Below are 19,436 nucleotides of genomic sequence, written 5' to 3' on the forward strand. Positions count from 1 at the left end.
ACTCAATTGAAAGCAGCATATTCATTATTATTTTCAAATTTTGTGATTTTATAAACGTTAACTTTTAAAACTGTTTTGTTTTTCTAGTCATGGCTTAGGGAAAACATTTCCCAAATATCAGAAAGGAATAGGAAGGACATGCACCACCTGTAGTTTGGAATACATCACCTTTACAAAAGGGGATAGGTAGATATTAATTGCATGCAAGCAAGGTAAACATCAGAGGCACAGGATGCGTTCAGTATTTATTGAACTGCTTCTTCAGATACCTATAAAGGATGCTCAAGATATGGGGCACCACGGAGGTGAGAACTGCAATTCCAAAGCATAGAAGCTTGTGGTACCCAATTTAGAGAAGTAGTAAAACGTACTAGCACTTGTCTCAAAGACTTAAGCCAGCTTTACCCAGTCTGGTGCCTTTCCATCCTTCCTGACCATAAGCTATGCTGATTTAGGGAGGTGAAGAATAAAACACCTGACACCAGGGTAGGAAAGGCTGCCTTAAGCAATTAAGACACCACACACCCAAGGGACCTGTCTTTTTCCTGTACATGCTGTTCTTAACATGGTCTGAGGCTGCACACCTATACCCAGGGATACTGAAGCTTTGGCCCTCTGAAAGTTGTTGGATCCAAACTCCCAGCATCCCTGACCATTGCCCATCCTGGCTGGGACTGATAGGAGTTGGAGTCTAGCAGCATCAGGAGGGCACCACATTCCATATCCCTACTATATGGCCACTTACCAGAGAACTTAAAGGTAAAGGGACCCCTGACCATTAGGTCCAGTCGCGGACGACTCTGGGGTTGCGGCGCTCATCTCACTTTATTGGCCGAGGGAGCTGGTGTACAGCTTCCGAGTCATGTGGCCAGCATGACTAAGCTGCTTCTGGCGAACCAGAGCAGTGCATGGAAACACTGTTTACCTTCCCACCAGAGCAGCACCTATTTATCTACTTGCACTTTGACGTGCTTTCGAACTGCTAGGTTGGCAGGAGGAGGGACTGAGCAACGGGAGTTCACCCCATCGCGGGGATTCGAACCGCCAACCTTCTGATCGGCAAGTCCTAGGCTCTGTGGTTTAACCCACAGCGCCACCCACATCCTGCGACCAGAGAACTTAGTGGGGGTTATTTGTAAGTAGACACATGCAGGATTGCACTGTTAGTGCCTTCTTAATCACACCATAATGAGCTTAGAACAGAGATGTCTGGGTAATACATTGATCTATCAATCTTCCTTTCTGGAGGTTTAGATCACTCATATAGAAGAGAGGGAACATAAGTACCTAGAACTGTGTTGGATCTTCTCAAATGTCAAGGTGGGTTTTATTTTTTCCCCTTTGTTCTGAAACCGGCATATCTTTTTACTGCAATGAGTTACTGTGATAGCTACACAGAGGTAAGCTAGTAGCTACAGTTAAGCAAATGGCAGATTGCTTAATTTTAACAACCCATTTGTTCCTAATAACAGGTGCTAACCAGTGGCACAGTGGGGGGGGCACAGGTGCGCTTGCCCTGGGTGCAAAATTTCGACACCCGGTACTGCCTCAGTACAGTTGTGTGCTTCCATCGCTGAGCTCCATTGAAAACAGCTTCTCCATGCAAACCAGGAAGTGTCTACTCCAGACAACGTAATGACTCCTCTTTTCTTATCTCTACAGCTGTGATCTCTTGGGTGACGCGGATGCCATTGGGCAGTTGAATGTGCATGTGTACTCTATCTGTTTCCCTCCCATCCACCCAGCCTTCCGCATGGCCCTGGGCACTGGCAACCCACACTACACCACTGGTGCTACCCAACCTGAACGTTCAGGATAGCAACTCAAATATGAATACAAGCACCCATGTGCAAGCACATGTGCGTGTGAGAGAGAGAGCTTTAATGTTATTCAGTAAAAAGTGTCCTCGCTTCCATCTTTGTCAGGAGCAAGATCCCAGTCCCAGCTAAGGCAAGACTGGGGAACCTGTCACCCTCCAAATGTTGTTCAACTCCCATCAGTCCCAGCCAGCACAATGGTCAGGAATGCTGGGATTTGTAGTCTTCACAACATTCAGAGGGCCATGGACTAAGGGGCATCCCTGAGCTAAGGGACACTTCAGCAAGGGAATTCTCAGGGTGGTGATATCTTCCATGTAAGTGACCTAAAATATATATTCTAAAATAATTAATAAAAGAGGTAAATGTTTATGTTAAGGCCATGGAGCGTTAGCGCATATCCAGGAGTTTTCTCTTGTTTTGAGTGACCCAGGATTGTCTTTTCAACTGGAAATATTTCCCAGTCTGAAGGGTGTTGGCCTTCTAACTGACAGTATGTCTTAGATAAAAGCTGGTCAAGCTTGCACCAATAGGTTTTGCAACAGGCTGCATCCTGCTAGGATCCAGAGCTCCCTTAGAGTCAGGACTTTGAGACTACTCCAGTGAGATGGTGCAAATATCACTTCTAGCTTATGTTATAAACATTCCTGGTTTGTACTGGCATAGGAAACCACTTCTCCCCCTGACCCCCTAACCATCAGATGTAATTACAAAAACGTATATACACTGTACAAGCAAGAAAGTCCTAAAACAGCTGCAGATGTTTTTGCCAGATAGGGCTTGAATATCATGGCTCTTTTGGCAAAACCAAACAGCTGAGGTAGTTTATAGCAGGTCCTGCTTAACACCATGGTTGTTGGAAACCTGTTCGAGGTTCTCCATCATCAAAACCTGCGTCTTGTCCATCCAGTTCCCTTTCTGAGTTGACTTCCCCATCATCGCTGATGTAAGGCTATGCTCCGGCTCCTGCGGATCAGCTGCTGGCAAAATGGCATTGCTCTGTCCACGCTGGGAGTAGGTTTCCCTGGGCATCCCATCCCCAGAGCAGAGCTGAAGCCGGAAAACTGCCTGGAAGCCTCGCCGGAAGTTCTCGTTGAAAAAGCCATAGATGATGGGGTTGATGCTACTGTTGAAGAAAGCCAGCCAGTGAGCGAATGGGTAGATGTAGATGTTGATGACCTGCAGCTGTTCCTCGTTCAGGTCAGCGTAGTCAGAGAGCATCGCCAAGGTCCACAAGGGCAGCCAGGAGAGGATGAAAAGCAACGCCACGATGATGAGCATCTTGATGACCTTCAGCTTCTTCCTGCAGACAGAGTGGCGCTCCTGGCCTTGCTTCCCAGAGGCAGGCAACGAGGTGTTGAAGAGCGTGATCCCAATCCGGGCATACATGATGACAATGAGGGACAGAGGGGCCAGGTAGATGTTGGCAAAGAGCACGGTTGTATAGATCTTCCTCATGTCCTGGTTCGGCCAGTCCTCCCGGCACCAGTATATGGGGCTGGTTCTGTTGTCATAACCGAGCAACACTCGGAAGTGCCGGGATTCTTCCACCTTCAACATCACGGCAGACGGGCACATGATGGCAATGGCCAGGACCCAGATGACAACTATGATGACAACTGCTGTCCAGATGGTGAGCTTCTGCTTGAAAGGGTAAACAATGGAGCGGAACCTGCGAGGAAGAGATAAAAACACCTCTAAGTTCAAAAACAGACAAGGTTTCCATTCTGCATGTCTCATATTCTCAACGTGTCTCCTTGGTGGAAAATAGGAAGTTGCCATATATTGATGCATCTAGTTCAGTACTGTCTACACTGACAGTGTCTCTCTGGGATTTGGGACAGATAGGGGACATTCTCAGCCTTACCTGGAGATGCCAGGAATTGAATCTAGGACCATCTGTATGCAAAACAGATGCTTTAGCAGTGAATTAGAGTCCTTCCCTTATTCTGGCAGCAAAAAGGAGGAGCGGGACAGTGATCAGTACAGGTCCTCTCCACCTACCAGAGTGTTCCATGATGCTGAAGACTCTGTACTGTACCCAGCCAGTAAGAAGAGTATTATCTCATCCACTAGGTGCTTTGTAGGCTGCAGGAAGAAGAATTCACTGCAGCATTCTAGCTATTTTCCAAAAGAAGATCTATCAGTTGAAACTGAGGTTCAGGCTGCGTGTGTTTGTGTGGAATCCCAAACATCAAGGAAGGAATTCAATGCCACCTTGCCACAAAAGTTCTACAGTTCTAACCCCATCCACTGTTCTGTGAGTTCTGCTGACCACTGCCAATTGAAGGGAATGGGGTACTGGGGAAGGAGAGGAGGGAAAGCAGGAAGTGGGGCTTCCACTAGCAGGACCAATTAGTTGAATCCAGTCCTAGGAATTCACCCTTGAGTGGGTGGTTGATCGTATGTGTCAGAGACGGCCTCCAGGTCCCAGCTCACAGAAGACCAACGCTAGCCAGCAGAACTGTACAAAGTCTTTATTGAAGTTTAGTTCCCATTTTCAAACCCTAGCGTGCGTCTCTACGTCTAGACCCTAGACCAGCGAAGCCTCGTCTGAGTCTCCGCCCCCTGTACACCAGTTTAAGACTCTAGCCTTACTCCACCTCCTACGTTTCTCCTTCCTCCTCTGGGTCCTACTACCCCCCTGGGTGCCTTCCTTCCTGGACGCCTCGGAAGCGGACCCTTCGGACTCCTCCCCCTCTCTTCGGCGTGCTTTGGGACCCGGCTCCCTCTCCGGGCTGCTCATTGCGCCTCCCTCTTGTACATTTGAACTTGGCGCGCGCGCGCTGCCCCCGACCTTCCTTTTGACCGTTTCCTCGCTCTCTGATGCAGGCGTGGCTAACCCTGACTCATGTCCTTCCGCTGACGGAAAGCTGCCTGCTGCCGATGTTTGGGACTCCTCCCCCTTACTGCTCTCCGGTGGGGAAGCTGGTCCCGATTTCCAGCTGCTGCTCTCTGAGTCCCCTCTGGCCCCTCCTTCCTGGGGTGTTCCCTCTGGCAACCCCCTAGCTCTGACCACGGGAGCCCCTTTCTGTGAATCCTCTGATTCGCTGGAGAGACTTAGAGACCTCGGATGGCTATCATCGCTGACCTCTCCCTCGGATTCCTCTCCCTCGGTCTCTAATTCCTCCCTATCCTGTCCCTCTGCTCCTGAACCCCTGACATCCATCCCCCCTCGAAGCCCCCCCTTCCCCCCTCCCCTCCTTCCGGTGTGGGTACTGGGTGCTCCGTCGTAGCGGGGGTGCGTGCAGGATACAGTTCGTCCCCCATGTACTCGTCGACCTCGCTCTCCTCTGCCTCCATCTCTCTGTCTCCATGCTCGAACCCCACGTTTTCCCCCAACACGTCCATCTCGCCCCCCTCCCCCTCTTCGGGTGGTCCCAGCCAAGGACCCCGCAGCCACTTCCTGCGCCACTGCTCCTCTGGTTGATCGTCCCACCAATACGAGTGGTCTGAGGCAGACCCCGGTGGCGAACCCACCTGGGAGCTCGGGACTGGTGCCTGTTCCTCGTCCGAGGCGAACCCCTGGAATGTGCTGGCTGAAAGAGTGGGTGTGAAGAGCCAGTCGTCGAAATACTCTGCTGGCATGGGCCTGTGCGGGAAGATGGCATGAAACTCCTCTTTGAGCAGAGGCTCCTCCAAGGCATAGTCCGGTACCCAGCTGTTGGCACTGGCCGGGGTACCCTCTCTGGCTAGGAGATATTCTACTCCCTCTTCCCCCCATCTCGAGTCTAAAATCTCTGTGACCTCGTTGATGTGCCCCCTCCTAGGCGACCCCCCCTTTCTGGGCCCTTCTCTGAGCGGGTCTGGTGCTGTGTCTGGCTCCTGAAATCTATGAGGTGCTTTGTAGGGCGTGAGCACCGATCTATGGAACACCGGATGCATTCTGGAACCTTCCGGAAGAGCCAACCGGAAGGCCACTGGATTTACCTGTGCCTGGACTTGGTAAGGTCCTAGCTGCTTATGTCCTAGCTTCTTCTTCGCTAACGATCTGGTCGGCACTGCTTGCGCTGCTAACCAGACCCAGTCTCCCACCTGTATGTCTTCCCCAACTCTTCTGTGTCTGTCGGCCTGCACCTTGTATGCGTGCTTTGCTAGTTCTAACTGCCTCCTGAGTTGTTCGTGGACTTCCTGCAACTCCGACGCTAAGGCTTCCGCTGCCTGTGGCTCCCCCTCCCCCACTCTCTCTAAACCCGGGAAGGTTCTGGGATGCCTCCCGTTGTTGGCGAAGAACGGCGTCACCCCCGTCGACACGTGCTTCGTATTGTTGTAAGCGAACTCGGCGAGTGGCAGGTAGTCCACCCATGTCGTGGGCTGCTGATTGGCGTAGCATCTCAGGTACTGCTGCATGATGGCGTTGACCCTCTCCGCTTGCCCGTTGGTCTGTGGGTGTCTCGCCGACGCCAAATTGACTTTGACGTTCAGAATGCCCATCAGCTTCTGCCAGAAGTTCGAGATGAACTGTCGCCCCCGGTCGGAGAGAATAGACCGTGGCAGACCGTGGACTTTGAACACGTGGTCTATGAACAGTTTGGCGGTCTGCTCTGCCGTGGCTACCTTCGCACACGGAATGAAGTGTGCCATTTTAGTAAACATGTCCACCACCACTAGCACTGCTGTCTTTCCCCTCGAGCTGGGCAGATCCGTGACGAAGTCCAGGGCCACCCTCTCCCACGGTTCAGACGGTGTCTGCAGCGGTTCCAGCAGTCCCGCCAGCGGTTTGTGAACTGACTTGGCCCTTTGGCAGGTGTCACATCTCGAGACGTAATCCGCTACTTCCCCCCGCATCTTGGGCCACCAAAAGTCTCTGGCTACTAGTTCGACAGTCTTTTCTTTGCCAAAGTGCCCGGCGGTGGGAGCGTCGTGTAGCTGCTGCAGGACCCTTGCGCGGAGGTCGTCTCCCGGCACGTAGAGTGCTCCCTTGTGGAGGAGCAACCCATCGCGTATCTGGAACTCGTCGGCCCTCGCTGTGCCCCTGTGCACCTCCTCCATCTTGGCCTGTGCGAAGGGGTCTTCCCGCAGCGCGCGACGTACGGCGTCCAGGTCCACGGTTGCCGACGCGCATGCCCACGCTTCCGGTGCGAAAATGTGCTTGGCCGCCGACGGTGCCGCCTCCTCAAGGTATTGCGGCTTTCTGGACAATGCATCCGCCATCACGTTGTTGTCGCCTGGAATGTACTCTATCTTAAAGTCGAAGTCCGCGAAGAACTCTGCCCATCTAATGTGTCTCTGGTTGAGGAACCTAGCCGTGCGCCAGTACTCCAGATTCTTGTGGTCCGTGTGGACCTGCACTGTATGTCTGGCTCCGATGAGGAAGTGCCTCCATGCCTTGAATGCTGCATGTATGGCTAGCAACTCCCTGTCCCAGATAGTGTAATTCTGCTCCGACTTGCTGAGCTTCCTCGAGTAGAAGGCGCACGGCCTCCAGTCCCCCTGCTGGTCTTGTTGCAACAGGACAGCTCCCACGGCTCTGTCTGAGGCGTCTGTCTCCACCCTCATGGGTCTGCTGGGATTCACATGCAGCAGCTGCTCTTTGGACGCGAAGAGACGCTTGAGTTTCTGAAAGGACTGCTCCGCTTGCTCCGTCCAGATGAATTTCTTCTTCTTGGAGCTGAGCGTGTCGGTGATGGCCGCTGTCTGCATGGCAAATCCCTTGATGAACTTGCGGTAAAAGTTGGAAAAGCCGACAAACCGCTGGACTTCCTTCCGATTGCGTGGGCTTTTCCAATCCAAAACTGCGCGAACCTTGGCGCTGTCCATGGTGAGCCCCTTGTCCGACAACTTGTAGCCCAGGAAATCCACCTCCGTCACGTCGAACTGGCACTTCTCCAGCTTGGCGTACAGCCTGTGCTCCTTCAGTCTCTGCAGAACTTCCCTGACATCCCTCTCGTGCGCCTCTCGCGATTCTGAAAAAATCAGGATGTCGTCCAGGAAGCATACGCACTTCTTGTAAAGGAGCCCCGCCAGCACATGATGCATAAAGGCTTGGAAAGTGTGAGAGCCATTTTGTAATCCGAAGGGCATAACTCTGTATTCGTAGGTGCCCAGTGGCGTGAACATGGCCGTCTTCCACTCGTCGCCGTCGCGCATGCGAATCAGGTTGTACGCCCCACGTAGATCCAACTTGGTGAAAACGCGTCCTTTCCACACCGTCGCGAGCAGGTCGTCTATCTTGGGCATGGGGAAAGCTGAGGGCTTGGTTTTCGAGTTTAAAATTCTGAAGTCCACCACCAGCCTCCGTTGGGGCGTGTCCCGCTTCTTCACAAAGAATACTGGACTGCCTCCCACCGCTTTCGACTCCCGGATGAACCCACGCTTCAAATTGTGATCTATGAACTCCCTGAGTTCCTGCAGTTCATCCTCAGACATGGAGTACAGTTTCCCAGTTGGCAGCGTCGCCCCCGGCAGGAGGTCAATCTTGCAATCATAGGGTCTGTGAGGAGGTAGCTTGTCCGCCTCCTTCTCGCAGAATACCTCCAAAAACTCCGCATACTTGAGGGGTACTGCTTGCAGCGTGCCCAACTGTAACTGCGGGTCCTCCTCTTCCCCTTCTGGGCTGGGTATAATGCAGTGTTCTGCACAGTAGGAGGATCCAAAAGTCAGTTGGCGCTGGTACCAAGCCAATGCTGGGCTGTGCCTGTGCAGCCAACTCATGCCTAATACTACAGGCGTGTCCGACAGTTGGGTGACATTGAAGCTGATGACCTCCCGGTGATTCCCAATTTGCATCACCATCGGCGGCGTCTGCTGCACCACCTGCCCCCCTAGCAGTTCCCTGCCATCCACCGTGACAACCTTCAGGGGCAGCGTGGCTGGCAGTAAAGCTACGTTGTGTTGTTGAATGAATTCCAGTCCTATAAAGTCTGCATTACTGCCAGAGTCAATCGTAATAGGCACTTCTAAGGTGAGTCCATTGGGCAGCTGGAGCGATGCGGTGAGCTGCACCACTGGTTTGGGCGGGAGGGGGTCTGTGGGCTGCAAAATCTCTGGGGACTTCTTCACTGACTCGTCTGGCTGGGCCCCAGTGCCTCCTATTCCAGCCAGACTTCGTCGTTTCCCTGCTGTGGTTCTCTCTGCTGAGTTGTTTCCAATACTGTCACTGAAGCTGCAGTTTGCTTGTGGATCCTCTGGGGACACTCTTTCGCCATGTGCTCTTCACTCTCACATATATAGCACTTCCTGTTCCTTCTAGGCAGCTTCGGTTTTACTGCTCCCGGTGTTAAGGCTCTGTTAGCTGAGTGAGCCCTAGCACCGCCAATCTCCATCTGCTCTTCGCCCCCTCCCTGTGGAGGCGTGGACTGCGCACGCGCTGCCTCTCTAGACAAGAGGGAGGGCACTCTCGCTGGTGTGCGTCCCCAACGCCCTTCTTCTTTGCTCCATGGGCGTTCCTCCTGCCTCACCCCAATCGACAGCGCTCTTTCAACCACTTGCTGAGTGGTTGTGGGTCTCTCTCCCCGTGCCATCTCATCCTTGATTTGTGGGTTCAATCCCTCCAAAAAAAGGTCTCTAACTGGCGGAGAATCCTTATCCCAATTCAGCGCGTTGACCAATGCAAAAAACCTGGAATGATACTGCCTTACGCTGGCTTTCCCTTGTCTTAGCCCAAATATGTCTTTCCGGGCAATGTCAATGTCTATGTTAGATAAGAAACAGGAGTCCATTGCTTTAATGAATGCATCTGCGCTTTGGAGCGCTGGATCGTTATCCCTCCACAGATTGCGCAGCCATGCTTTCGCGTCCCCATGCAGATGAGACAAAATAAACCCCACTTTCTCCCGCTCATCTCTAAAGTCTCTATCCAGCAGCTGCAGCGCAAACAGCACATCTGCTCGGAAATTGGGGTACTGCTGCAAATTCCCATCAAAATGAGATACAATGCTGCCTCCTCTCTTCCCCAGCCCAATCCCCTCGGATCTGGGTCCCGGTAGCCCCTGCTTCACAAGCCCTTCCAACCTGGCTTGAAGATCTCTGCAGGCAGCTGCCGCTTCTTCCTCTCTCTTCCTGGATGCGATTATTTCAGCGCTGAGTTGTGTCACCGCTTCTTCCAGGGAAGCTATTTTCTGTTCTGTAGTCATCTCGCCTGACTTTTGTGAGCTCGCAAGGCACCAGTCTTCTGCCCTCCCTGCCTCGCTCCCGCAGCGATGCTTGAGGCGAAGAAAACCGATGAAACTGTGAGACGAGGCTTACTGTCAGAGACGGCCTCCAGGTCCCAGCTCACAGAAGACCAACGCTAGCCAGCAGAACTGTACAAAGTCTTTATTGAAGTTTAGTTCCCATTTTCAAACCCTAGCGTGCGTCTCTACGTCTAGACCCTAGACCAGCGAAGCCTCGTCTGAGTCTCCGCCCCCTGTACACCAGTTTAAGACTCTAGCCTTACTCCACCTCCTACGTTTCTCCTTCCTCCTCTGGGTCCTACTACCCCCCTGGGTGCCTTCCTTCCTGGACGCCTCGGAAGCGGACCCTTCGGACTCCTCCCCCTCTCTTCGGCGTGCTTTGGGACCCGGCTCCCTCTCCGGGCTGCTCATTGCGCCTCCCTCTTGTACATTTGAACTTGGCGCGCGCGCGCTGCCCCCGACCTTCCTTTTGACCGTTTCCTCGCTCTCTGATGCAGGCGTGGCTAACCCTGACTCATGTCCTTCCGCTGACGGAAAGCTGCCTGCTGCCGATGTTTGGGACTCCTCCCCCTTACTGCTCTCCGGTGGGGAAGCTGGTCCCGATTTCCAGCTGCTGCTCTCTGAGTCCCCTCTGGCCCCTCCTTCCTGGGGTGTTCCCTCTGGCAACCCCCTAGCTCTGACCACGGGAGCCCCTTTCTGTGAATCCTCTGATTCGCTGGAGAGACTTAGAGACCTCGGATGGCTATCATCGCTGACCTCTCCCTCGGATTCCTCTCCCTCGGTCTCTAATTCCTCCCTATCCTGTCCCTCTGCTCCTGAACCCCTGACAGTATGGGTTATTCCCATTAATTTATTTGGGGGCATTTGTATTCTGCCTATTAGCATTTCCAGGGCCATTAGCCTATGATCGTAAAACAATGATCACTAAAATGGCAGATTTTTATTTTGAAAAAAGAAGAATAAAAGAAGATGCTATGAAGTTAACGGAACCAGGAAAATATTAATAATAAAGGTTATTCTGGCCAGTACTGAAAATTTTTCTGTCAGGTTGGTGTGAGGAAAATTGGAGTGGGTTCTGCTTTCAACAAATATAAAAACCAGAGGAAGAGAGGGGTGTGAAGAAGCCACACTTCTTCTTAACATAGCGCTAAACTGGTTTTGTGCATGGATAGCCAATATGGTACTCTTCAAAGGTTGTTGAAATATAGCACCCACCCATCTCAGCCAACATGGCCAATTGGCAGAAACTATGTGGGAGTTTTCTCCTTCATGGATCACTGCCTTGCCGTGTCTTAATGAGGGTGAAAAAGGAGAGCACAAAATATGGTCAGAAGCTCAACATCAAAAAAACGAAGATCATGGCCACTGGTCCCATCACCTCCTGGCAAATAGAAGAGGAAGAAATGGAGGCAGTGAGAGATTTTACTTTCTTGGGCTCCATGATCACTGCAGATGGTGACAGCAGCCACGAAATTAAAAGACGCCTGCTCCTTGGGAGAAAAGCAATGACAAACCTAGACAGCATCTTAAAAAGCAGAAACATCACCCTGCCAACAAAGGTCCGTTAGTTAAAGCTATGGTTTTCCCAGTAGTGATGTATGGAAGTGAGAGCTGGACCATAAAGAAGGATGATCGCAAAAGAATTGATGCTTTTGAATTATGATGCTGGAGAAGACTCTTGAGAGTCCCATGGACTGCAAGAAGATCAAACCTATCCATTCTGAAGGAAATCGGCCCTGAGTACTCACTGGAAGGACAGATCCTGTAGCTGAGGCTCCAATACTTTGGCCACCTCATGAGAAGAGAAGACTCCCTGGAAAAGACCCTGGTGTTGGAAAGATTGAGGGCACAAGGAGAAGGGGACGACAGAGGACGAGATGGTTGGACAGTGTTCTCGAAGCTACCAGCATGAGTTTGACCAAACTGCGGTAGGCAATGGAAGACAGGAGTGTCTGGCATGCTCTGGTCCATGGGGTCACGAAGAGTCGGACACGACTAAATGACTAAACAACAACAATGTGGGAGTTGAAGTCTCACAACTTCTGAAGGACATCAAATTGGCTGGCCTGGGTTTAGTACTACATCAAAGATGAAACACAGACTCAGACCATTGGACTATCTAGCCCAGAACTTTCTGCTCTGATTGGATAAGCTACCATGGCAGGTTTATTTAATTTATTTATCAAATTTCTTTCTCACCCCTCCTCCCAGCCTTGGATACGTGTCTTTCCAAGCTGGTATGTGATTAGAGGAAGAGCTGTGATGGTGCATCAGGCTCGCATACAGAAGGTCCCAGTTTAATCCCCAGCATCTCCAGGTAGGCCTGGGAATGTCCTCTGCCTGAAACCTCGAGGAGCCAATGCCAACCAGCATGGAACAATGGTCTGATTCAGTATAAGGCAACTTCCTATGTTCCGATGTAGAAATGTCGCAGGTGGAGCCTAAGACCTCATGAGCTCCATCATGATGCTAAGGCTCCTTAGTCATAAACTCTGTGTCCTGCTAAACTGTGCATTTACTCTGATAGGCCTGCAATCCCCACCTCTTCTCTCTCTCTGTCACTTTTCCTGCAAAGCTTGAATCACAATAGGTTTGCAGAGGCAGTCTCTCACATCAGTCGAAAAAAGGCCACAAACCCCCACATGTTCTGAAAAGCTCCTTCACACAGCAACAAGCTCACCACTGCATAATTGTGCTGTCTTGTCCCACCGGATTTCTTCCTGACGCTACTGCACAATGGCGTAATTGCACAAGAACTGAAGAGGCTTACAAAGACAGCAACCTTGGACAATTGGTACAACTGACATTTTATGTGTTCCATATCCATTTCCAGGCTGTTACAGACACATACCTGTCGACTGCAATTGCCACTAAAGTGAAGACAGAAGCCGAGACAGATATTCCCTGGACCATTCCGTTCATCTTGCAGGCAATATTCCCAAAGGGCCATCCTGGAGTTTGAAAAGAAAATGGTTATCAGATATTGAAACTGCTTTCATAGCATACCAAAAGGAAAGGACACATTGGGGCTAAACTGGGTGCTTGTCAGGTATGTTTAAACATACACAGTCCTTGTCTGCGTATGAAGTTGAGGGTGAGAGGGTCTTTTAGTTCCCACTAAAATCAATGGGTGGTATTCAACAAAAATTACTATGAACCACAGAAATTAATGAACACAACTTGTGGATTATTGCATTAGTTCTCCTAGTTGAAGTCCTAGTGCTTTTATCCTGGATTCTAACATTCTTTTTAAACTGCAAGACCTGCTGGATTACATAAGCATGGCTTTTTGATTGATATACCATCATGTTGCATTAGATTTTAAACAGTGGGAAAGAATATGCTGGAATACTACTGGAAATTTTTTTCCATCATGTGAAATTACATTGCAGAACTCACATGATTTTCCAGGCTAATGGGGCTGCAAATGGGTTTTTTCATGCAAATAAATAATACAAAAATGAATGCTAAATTTCCACTAGTTTTCCAGAGGTGCCTTTTATGCTGTGTGAAAGAGCACATAAAAAATGGAAATTATCGGGTAAGGAAATGCCAGGAAAATGAAATAGAGTGCTGTGTCAGATTCTTTACTTTCAATGGATCTACTATGCATTAAGTCGTGACTAGTTTGTGCCACTGTTTTCAAGAGTCTGTTTTAAGTATGACTTAGTTCAGGGATGGGGAATCTGTGGCCCTCCAGATGTTGTTGGACTCCAATTCCCAACAGCCCTAGCTGGCATGGCCAGTGGTCAGTGATGATGGGAATGGGAATCCAGCAAAAACTGGAGGGCAACACGATCCTCACCCTGACCTAGGATTTGGAATGCTGGTCGTGGTCTGCTATGAGTATGACGTTGTTCATGGTGGGAAAGTTATGGACCTCCAGATGTTGCTGGACTCCAACTCCCATCATCCCCGGCCAGAATGGCCAATGGTCAGGGATGGATCTGAGTATGATGTTGTCCATGGATGGGAATCTATGGCCCTACAGATATTGCTGGAGTCCCAACCTCCATCAGCCCTAGCCAGCATGGCCAATGATCAGTGGTGGTTCCTCTCCCATGACTTCATTGGACACAAGCTAGAGACAAAATTTACCTGATATGATGTTATCCACTAAGGTAGTGGGCATGCAAAATATCCCCACCAGCAGGTCACTGACAGCAAGGTTCAGGATGAAGAGGTTGGTGACAGTGCGCATATGTTTGCTTCTCAGCACGATAAAACACACCACTCCATTGCCAATCATGCACAGGAGGAAGATGAGAAGGTAGGAGATGATGAAGACTGCAGCCACGAGCGGCTGGTGGAGGTAGAAACCCACATAGGAAATGTTGGTCTCCATGTTGCAGCTGCTTATATGTCCACTGCAATTTCTCACGGGAGGTCTGCTGACTGAAGGACTGGAGTCCAGGTTCTTGTCCATGTTAAAAGTGTGCTTGACTGCAGAAATCAGACAATTGAAAAAATTGAGTCAATGAGGAAAGGGAATGCATCTTGGAATTCTAAAATGTGTCTTGTAACTAGTATGATAAGATGGTATACCCTATAAAATATCAGAACACCAGAAGATAAGATGAACCCTGCTGGGTCAAGGCAATAGCCCATCTAGTCCAGAATTCTGTTCTCACGGCGGCCAAGCAGATGCCTATGGGAAGCCGATGGAGGTTCTTGGAGGTGCAGCATAGCCTCCATTTTGGCCAATAGCCAATGATAGTGGTATCCTCTTTGAATCTGCCTAATCCTCTTTTTAAAAATTGGTTTTTATAAAGCAAAGTGATAAAACAAGTGCTCAAGGAAACAAGCATTGCTTTATTGTTGCAAAGGGGAAGGACTTGATTTGACAAATATCTCAGCATTTTGGGCTTACCTTCAAAACAGCTAACCATCTCAGGTTTCATTTTACTTATAACTTCCAAATAATGGGATTATATCCACCGGGGTCTTGCCTGAGGTTTGAAATTGGCACATCAAGTCGGGGCTTTCACATCTGAAATTTATTGAAACATTCCTCTGCAAGTTCACTAGTAAAAGGATACTAGGAACAGCTTCATTTTGGTTTAATAGAGGTGGAGCTGCCTTTGTAGTCTTGACCAAAACCATCATACATTTTTGCCTGTACAAGTATTTATTACAATTCAAGTGTTGAATTTGCCAGGGGGCACATGCCCTTTATTATACTGCTGAGTTGGCAGTATATGGTGAATTAAAACAAGTAATATTATGAGATATTCAGTGTTGGGTATCCTTGCCATAGCTGCGTAGACCCTTTGAAATCAAAATACTTGAGTGTCAGAGATTCTACTACAAGTATGACTAACACTGGATAGCACCTACTGCATTCGCATTTAATATACTGCCAAAATTGTCCGCTGTAAGGGGAAAGGTCCAATAAAGTAAGGATTGTGCTATAAAAAATAAAACAAAACAATTGGTTTTTATTAAAGATTTACTTGTGTTACAAAACAAACAAGAAAAAGTATATATAGTATAACATGGCAACTGCAAGACAAATTTCGGGACACTCCAATACCCTGGCTGATCCACCACCAACTAGTGTACAAGTCTTCTTCGACAACCCAGCAACATCAGGCCATTGACTAACTTCGAGAAACTCCTCCTAACAACAGAGGAACAGAGCAAAGGGGTGGTATCTACATTATATAAAATACTACTTCAAGACAGGACAGCCCCCCCCCCTAATTAAAGACCAATGGGAGCATGACATGGGATACAAAATAAATTCTGTCCAATGGTCAAAAATGTGCTTCAAACTACCATTTAAATCTATCTCAGCCAAAAGAAGAGAATTCACTCTGAAACTTATCTATAGATGGTACCTAACACCATGGAAGCTGGCACTGATACATCCAGGAACCTCAGCTAAATGCTGAAGAAGCTGCACCTCCACAGGCACATACCTCCAAATGTGGTGGGAATGCCCCAAAGTTCATTCCTTTTGGGTATCAGTGTTGCAGGAAACCTCCAGAATAACAAAACAGGTAATAGAAGCAACTCTAGAACTAGCCCTATTAAATATCCTCCAGGACAACAACACACATGCACATGACAAGACCTATCAGGAGCAAACATAGACCACTGGTACCAAAATGTATGGGAAACTGCCCTACTGGAAAAGTTAATCAACAAACTTTTACTAGCACAGGGACAAGCAAAGGAGGACTCCTTCACCCTGGAATGGCTCCCGTTTATTATATATACAGCACAAGACAATGATCTATCCCCCCAGAAGTGTATGAATCAATTATGGCTAATCTGACCCAACAATTCCCTCCACCCACCTGTCACACATACAAACAAACCCCACTGCAATCGACTGAATGCCTAATCCTCTTTTAAAGTCATCTAAAAAAGTGGTACATGACCCCAGTCAAGCTTGCTAAGATATATCACCTGTCTGATAACAAATGTTGGAAATGTAAGGAGGCAGAAGGGACATTCTTCCATCTCTGGTGGACCTGCCCAAAAGTGAAGGCCTACTGGGAAATGATTTACAACGAGTTAAAAAGGGTATTTAGGTATACCTTTCCCAAGAAACCAGAGGCCTTCCTATTGGGCATGGTGGACCAGAAGGTGTCAAAGAAGGATAGAACTTTGTTTATGTATGCTACCACAGCAGCAAGAATCCTTATTGCAAAGCACTGGAAGACTCAAGATTTACCCACGCTGGAGGAGTGGCAGACGCAGTTGATGGACTACATGGAACTGGCTGAGATGACTGGCAGAATCCGAGATTTGGGGGAGGAAACAATGGAAGAGGACTGGAAAAAATTTAAGGACTATTTGCAAAAACATTATAAGTTGTATGAATGTTAAGAAATACGCACGATTAGGAAACTTTTGCTTTTAGCAACTTGATTAGGTAAACTGAAAATTAAGACAGGTAAAAAGAGGTGGTAAATATGAAACAATTTTATTATGTTAACTTTAAATGTACAAAGTTGGGATACAATATTGTGAAATGTCCCATTAAACTTTAATTAGTTTAATGCTATGCCAATGTCCAGTGCGCTTCCACCGCCACAATGTCCCATTACAGCAGAGCATTTCGCGCAGCAGTTTAAGAAGGGCTGGAGAGTCAGTATCTTTTCAATAAAGGAATCTTGGAGCAAGCGGTTTGGAACTCAAATAAAAGGTTTATTTACACAAAAAACAAAAAACCCTGGTGACAAACCACACATATCAACAAACACGCCCAAAAGAAAGGAGGGAAGGGGACAAACACACGAGTGAGCTGACTATTTATACAAACTCACATTCCTGGCAATTTAACGACTTCCAGCTGCTCAGTGATTAGAGCGTCTTGATTAGAGCCTTTTAACCCTTTAATACCAACACCCCCTCTCGCTCGTAACACTGAGCTGTACCAACCTTAATTCAAATTTAAACCTGAACAGAAACATTTATGAGATTGCGGACTCAAAGCTTTTGTAAAACCGTCTGCGAGATTTTCTTTGCTTGGACAATACTTTAGTTCAATTAAACCTTGTTTTACACTTTGGCATACATTTTGATAACGGATATCCAAGTGTTTTGTGTGTGCCTTGAATTGACCTGATTTGGCTAGTTTAATACAAGGTTGATTGTCTTCCCACACTCTGATAGGTAGGGAACATTCTCCAAACAATTCTTGTACCAGTTGCTTATAAAATTCCAGTTCTCTACATACATCTGATAATGCATTGAACTCAGATTCAGTTGAACTTAAAGCTATAAGTGATTGTTTTCTTGATCTCCAACCAATTAGTGCATTTCCAAATTTTATCGCCATTCCTGACACTGATTTTCTATCTGGTCCAGCATCTGCCCAACTGCTGTCGGCCCAACATTCAAGTTGTGTGCTGCCCTCTGCTGATAGTTTTAAGCGAAACCTTTTGGTAGTTTGGAGATACCTTAAAACTCTTTTTACTCCTTGCCAAGCATGCATTGATGGTTTTTCAGCTTGTCTACACAGCATGTTGACAGCATATGTTATATCGGGCCGAGTCCACTGTGCAATGTGGAGTAGACTGCCTATCGCTGACTGGTAAACCCCGGGATTACAGAACTCTGCCTGTTGCTCAGTTTGAGCATCCTTTGTGTAACTTAGCTCCATTGGGGTTTTAACACCAGCACAGTTGTCCATTTTAAACCTTTCCAGCAACTGCTGGATTTTAGCTTCTTGGCTGAGCCAATAGTTACCATTTTCATCTTGCTGAATTTTAACTCCTAGATAAACAGATACATTGCCTAGTGATTTTATCTGAAACCTTTCTCCAAGCTTTGTGGCAAATTGTTGTGCAAGTTTATCGTCCTTTCCACTGTATAATAAATCGTCAACAAATATCAAGACTGCTTCTTGTTCACATCCCGAGCCTTTTAGATAAAGACACGCATCTGCTGCACTCTTTCTGAACCCCATGCTCTCTAGAGCATCGTTTAAGCAGGTATTCCAATTACGGGCGGACTGTTTCAACCCATAAATGGATTTGTGTAGGCGCCAGACCTGGTTTGGCTTGTCTCCTTCAAAACCTGGTGGTGGTGTCATATAGACTTCCTCCTGTAAGTCTGCATTTAAATAAGCCACATTGACATCAAAATGAAACAGCTTATTTCCCTTCTTAGCTGAAGAGGCTAAAAGCATTCTTAATGACTCCGATCTTGAAGTAGGGGCATAGATTTGAGAATAGTGAACTCCTTTGCGCTGCGAAAACCCTTTTGCAACTAGTCGGGCTTTATATTGCAACTCTTCAGTAGTTGTGGGCTTTAAACGATATACCCATCGACAACCTACAGCTTGTTGCCCTTTTGGAAGCTCTGTACTTGTAAACACACCGAGAGACTTCATTGAAGCCATCTCCTTTTCCATTGCTTCCTGCCACTTTACGGCTTCTGAGCTTGGAAGCTGTTGTACTTCCATATAGCTATCTGGCTCACACTGTGCCATATTTACGTATACACTTGTCACCTTAAACCGCTCTGGCGGCTTGCCCTTCGTGGCGCGTTTTGACCTGCGCAATTGCTCCTCTTGTGCCCCCTCTGACCGTTGGCTGTCAGAATCTGTCTCAGACTTTATGTCTGGACGTGCCTCTAATAATAATAATAATAATAATAATTTATTATTTATACCCCGCCCATCTGGCTGGGCCTCCCCAGCCACTCTGGGCGGCTTCCATAAAAACCAAAAATACAATAAAATATAACATGTTAAAAACTTCCCTGAACAGGGTTGCCTTAAGATGTCTCTTGAATGTCAGGTAGTTATTTATCACTTTGACATCTGCTGGAAGGGCGTTCCACAGGGTGGGCGCCACTACCGAGAAAGCCCTCTGCCTGGTTCCCTGTAGCTTTGCTTCTCGCAATGAGGGAACCGCCAGAAGGCCCTCGGCGCTGGACCTCAGCGTCCGGGCAGAATGATGGGGGTGGAGACGCTCCTTCAGGTATACTGGACCGAGGCCGTTTAGGGCTTTAAAGGTCAGCACCAACACTTTGAATTGTGCTCGGA

The 19,436-nt window shown here is 48.3% G+C and overlaps 1 protein-coding gene across 1 annotated transcript in view; it reads right to left on the reverse strand.

Moving 5' to 3' along the window:
* Nucleotides 1-232: 232 nt before the first annotated feature.
* The window catches only part of NPFFR2 (neuropeptide FF receptor 2), a 69,133-nt gene continuing 49,929 nt past the window's right edge, over nucleotides 233-19,436 (reverse strand). The window contains exons 2-4 of the mRNA XM_028744421.2: nucleotides 14,030-14,374; nucleotides 12,783-12,882; nucleotides 233-3,489 (exon numbers count right to left, since the gene is read on the reverse strand). Of these exons, the coding sequence (XP_028600254.1) occupies nucleotides 2,643-3,489; nucleotides 12,783-12,882; nucleotides 14,030-14,357 (1,275 nt within the window). The 5' untranslated portion in view covers nucleotides 14,358-14,374 and the 3' untranslated portion in view covers nucleotides 233-2,642. The remainder of the gene's footprint in view (nucleotides 3,490-12,782; nucleotides 12,883-14,029; nucleotides 14,375-19,436) is intronic.

The sequence above is a fragment of the Podarcis muralis genome, chromosome 9 (genome assembly GCF_964188315.1).
Source record: "Podarcis muralis chromosome 9, rPodMur119.hap1.1, whole genome shotgun sequence".
NCBI classification, from domain to species: Eukaryota; Metazoa; Chordata; class Lepidosauria; order Squamata; family Lacertidae; genus Podarcis; species Podarcis muralis.